Source organism: Neophocaena asiaeorientalis, unplaced genomic scaffold, assembly GCF_003031525.2.
Source record: "Neophocaena asiaeorientalis asiaeorientalis breed wild unplaced genomic scaffold, Neophocaena_asiaeorientalis_V1.1 scaffold264, whole genome shotgun sequence".
Taxonomy (NCBI): domain Eukaryota; kingdom Metazoa; phylum Chordata; class Mammalia; order Artiodactyla; family Phocoenidae; genus Neophocaena; species Neophocaena asiaeorientalis.
In genome coordinates, this window is record NW_020185332.1 from 3,816,700 (window position 1) to 3,821,361 (window position 4,662).

Here is a 4,662-nt window from a genome sequence, read left to right on the forward strand (position 1 = left end):
GGCGCGCGCCGCGGACCCCGGGAATTCTCCAATCGCGGGAGGCACCGCGCATGCTCGCGGCCGCGGGGCTGACAGGCGCGGTGCGCAGGCTGCCGGGGCACCTGGTGAGCGGGAGGGTGGCCAACGCGCCGAGGGTGTTACTTCGACTCCCAGCGCCCCTCCCCTGCGCCGTGGGGAACCCGAGTAACGGATTTGGCTGCAAAGGGCGACGGTGCCGCCTGTTGGCGGCGGGAGCGCTCCGCTCGGGACTGCCAGTTTCCCATGCCCAGGAAGGAGAAAAGCCGAGCGAGGGGTTTGGGGCTTGAATGTACCCCCAAAGGGATTGTTCCTCGATGTAAAGAACCCCAGAACGCAAGATCCTAACCACAACAACTCTCCTTCCCTCCAAACTCATGAAGGGAAAACCACTAACGTATTGCATAGAGGTTAAACCTCCTAAATGCTGTCTCCCTAGGTTAGAATCTGGCTTTTGGTTTTGTCCTGGTTGTGTGACGGAAAACAACTTGATCTGTAAAAGCACGGTTAATAGTAGTACGTTTCTCATAGGATTGCTGTGAGGATTATGAAATGACAAAGCACTAAGCACAATACCTTGTACGTAGTTAACTCAAATGATAGCTTTAGTTAATAAATACACAGGCACTGTCTTAAGAGTCAGGCTACGGCCTATAACCAGCTGTGGGACCTCAAGCCCGCCAGCCTATCTGGGACTTACTTTCCTTTCCACAAAAACAATCATCTCAAGGGTCCCTTCTAGTTACAACCTTCTCTGCTTTTAGATCAGCCTCTGAGATCTTCTGGAAACTGACCAATTCTGGGCCGGACTGAGATGTCTTAAAAGGCACACCGAGGAAGGCTACAGAACCCTATGAGAGCGTCTGGCTACAGCTGGATGAAAACCAAAGCGGACACAATCTTTGGGAACCACCCTCTGGCAATTCTCCCCTTCGGCTACGTTTTTAAATGTCTTCTAAGTCTCACAGCTTTCTTTCCTCACCTTTCTCACAGAAGGCCCTTCAAGTCAGTTCCTATGTGTTTAAGTGTGGGAATAATGAAGAAAAAGAAAACACACTTGACAACCCCCTCCTATGCCAAAGCCCTAATGAGGAAGCTCCTTGCTTTTCTGACTCATTTGCTATGGACTTTCTCACAGCCTCCCTCTGCTGAGACTCTCACAAAGCCCAGCATGGGCCCTCACATCCTGTAGGTGGAGCCTCTAGCTTTGTTTCCACACAGTTCATCTAGTCAGGAGGGAGGTCACAACTGCTTCCCTAAGAGTACAGACTGGGGACCTCCAACTTTGAGGGTGGGAGAAGGGGGCATCTGGGAGCCTCCAGGAGACGCAGAAACTGCTGGACAGGTGCAAATGCTGTAAGCAGCCAACTAGTGACTTAATGTCCTGCTTTTCAAACATCTGGGAAAGTCAGTTTCAGGTGAGTTCATTTTCAGGCTGATGTCATTATACAAGCGTTTAGGACAGTTGTTCTCGGCCTTGGCTGCACATTGGAACCACCTGGGTATTTAACAAATACTAATGCCTGCATTCCACTCCCAGAGATTCTAATTGGCCTGGGGTACAGCCTGGATTTTAAGTTTGAAAACCATCCTAGGTGATTGTTTAGGTAAGGTTGAGAATCACTGATTTAGAATGCAAAGACCTACAGGGAACAAAGACTTACATACTGCGGATGTCAGAGACATCACAGTTACTGGGGAAGGGGTTGGGCCAGAGAGAAAATAGAGCGCTTGATCCCCTTCAGCCTCACTTATGTGGAGGGACGACAAAAAATTCAAAACAAAACCATCAGAGATCCGACCTTGCAAATTACAACCTTTCAAGCTAGGAAGAGCCCATTTCTGGAATAGGATTTGTAAAGTGTGTTGGTAAATGAATAGAAAAATGTTTTTAGTAGTAGAAAAATGTGAAAATGTTTTACATTGGTGAGTAACAGTGCAATGTCCTAACCCCAAATGTAACACAATTCTACCTCAGGAAGTTGAGCTCTCTCCTACCTTTCTCTAGTGACATCTGTCTCTTCCTCCTCAAGTCTTCACTATTTTTACTAGCTAGCAATCACTCTAAATATAGCATTTCTTCACAAACGTCTTGCACATCCCTACAGATTCCAAACAACCTAAAATGTCTTAAAGGGGAAGATGATCAATATACTACCAAAAAAAAAAAAAAGTGTACCATATTAGGGATAGTTTTCCAGTGGAAAGAAAAGAACACAGCTTCAAAAACCTCCCCCTCCTCCTGGCTCCGCCCTCTCCCACCGAGCTGGCTTTAAATATCCTCTTTGCCACTTCTGCCTCACCTCATTCCAATGCACCATTAAACAAGACTTTTCAATAAAGACATGATAGAACCACATAGTTACAATAATTATGATTTTTTTTCCTTAAGAATCGTAGTAGATTTTTCTCCTTCTCTTGCTTTCAGTCTTACTGGGCTATTTTCAAATTCTCTGCATTCTTTTCCTTATAAGGAATATCTCTCCTTGATCTATCAGCGGCTCTTTTGAAAAAGCTAAATAAACGTCCTGCTGGAGAATTTCGGGGAGACAGACATCCTCCATTTAACCATATACGGAGCAGACATCTGATCTACATTACACAAAACTGGCGCAGAGTTATATGCGTTTTTTTGGCTCTTTTTCTAAAGCCAGGTAGTTTGTAACTTAAATATTTTACCTAAATCAGTGTTTCCCTGAACCCCCTTTCCAGAGACCTTGCTTTTCACTCAAACTTTCTTTTTGTCAGATTCTAAATGTCCTGTGTCTGGATCTCTCATTTACAAAGCACACTCGGAGATTACGTTTCGTGCCTTTCATGTCACGGAAAGCCTTACTGATTTCAAGACCCAGATCCTCCAGCAATTTACACTTTACTCTCATACAAAAAATTCTGCTGCTGCACTTGGTAGTTCAACTTTCTGGGCATAGGTTTCCCTGGTGCTCATACATTCTTGAAATAGTTACCAACTTCCCAACGAATTCTTTCCTAATTGGGCCTCTAGGCTTAATTAGCTTCTAGAATGGTGTGAAAAGAAGTCGGTCCTCTGGAAATCTAATGCTTGTCCTGACTTACGCAGCAGAAGAGGCAAGCTCTTCGGCTAAAAGGATTCCAGAGGGCAGTGGACAAAATGCTGGCAGAGCTTTTGTGGTGCGTGCATCATCCTTGAAACTATGTGGTGGTTGTCAGCGGCTGACAGGTTGGGGTGGGGTGAGCAGGAGAGTCGGGGGCAGCTAGCTCACTATACCATATAAAGCACTGAGCTATATATAACTCCCAGCTTACTTTCTGGATCTAGTGCCCTCAGACTGCAGACCCAAGCAAATAGCGTCTTCCCAGGCAGATCTTAAGGGCTGGATTAAGCTTCCCTAGTGAATAAGGAGGCCTCAAGTGTTTCTGTGGCCCACCATCAAGCTTAGCCTTCTAAGTAGCACCATGCCATTTTTTCAGTGCCATCTCTAGTCTGTGTCCTGACTAGACCCACCACCGAAAACCAGGCCTTGCCACCCACCAGAGATGGCAAAAGGAAAGAAAGTGGAGAAAACTAGGCATTCTGTTTGCACAAACCTCGGTGATGACACCTCGGAGGTTTTCTGCCACCATGGAGCAGGGTTCACCTCCAGAGTCCAATTTCAGTTACTGTATTATTCCAGCTTCTCACCCACCCCCCTCCACCCCCAGGGGTGGGGGAAAGAAGGAGAAAAAGAAAGAGGAATGGATGGAATAAAAATGAATGTGTGCAGTAGCAGTCGGAGGCAGCATCCAGTGCTCTGGGCCACGGCAGGCTGTGTGCGGGTTTCCAGCAAGAGGAGGTGACCCTCCTCCATTGCTCTCTGGCCCCTGTGGTGACCCCAGAGCGGCCACCAGGGCAGGAGGTGAGGGAGGCAGTGTGTGCGTGCACTTACGTCGGTGGCCTTTTTCTCCGCCAGCTCCAGCTTCTCCTGGGCATCTTTGAGAGCCTCGGAGTATTTGTCCAGTTCATCTTCGGTGGCCTTGAGTTTCTTTTGCAGCGACACCAGCTCATCTTCCAGCTGGGAGTTGGCCGTGGGGGACGGGGACGGGAGGGGGGGTGCAGCAGGCAGCGTGATCCCGCAGGGGAGGGGTGTGGGTGCACAGAGCCAGAAGGACAGGGACAGCGGGAGAGAGAAAGGGAAAGACAGGGAGGGAGAGAGAGAGAGACAGAGTTAGCCATTCGTGCGCCGCGCCGCGCGCCCAGGGTACCTTGGCGGCGGCCTCATCGGCGGCCAGGAGGCTGTCCTCTGCCTTGTGCAGCTCCTCCAGCACCCGGTCCCGCTCGTCCTCCGACGCCCGCAGCAGCTTCTCCTTGGCCGCTATGTCCTCCTCGAGCTGGGGGGCGGCGGCGGGCGGGCGCGGCCGGCCGGCACGGACCGGGTGTTAGACACACACACACACACACACACACACACACACACACACAAACACACGGGCACCGAGTTGGCTGGGGCCCTTCGGGTGTGAGGCGCCGCCGAGTTGGGGTTCAAGGGTCCCTAGGTAACCCTCCTCTCGCGCGGAGCCCACTCCGCACCCCACCCCAGCCCCCCGGGGCCAGACTCCTGCGGAGGTCTCAGCGGGCTCAAGCCCACAACTTGGGGGTGCAGAAAAACGCCCCCGTCTCCCCGGCCCGCC

The 4,662-nt window shown here is 50.2% G+C and overlaps 1 protein-coding gene across 7 annotated transcripts in view; it reads right to left on the minus strand.

Annotated features, from left to right (window-relative positions):
- The window catches only part of TPM1 (tropomyosin 1), a 28,159-nt gene that overhangs the window by 22,275 nt on the left and 1,222 nt on the right, over positions 1 to 4,662 (minus strand). For 3 of the 7 annotated variants that reach the window (XM_024735146.1, XM_024735150.1, XM_024735149.1), the window contains exon 2: positions 4,237 to 4,362. In XM_024735146.1, coding sequence (XP_024590914.1) covers positions 4,237 to 4,362 — 126 coding nt within the window. Of the gene's footprint in view, positions 1 to 3,920; positions 4,047 to 4,236; positions 4,363 to 4,662 lie in introns of all 7 variants that reach the window. The other 4 variants (XM_024735147.1, XM_024735145.1, XM_024735148.1 and 1 more) reach the window with 2 other exon arrangements.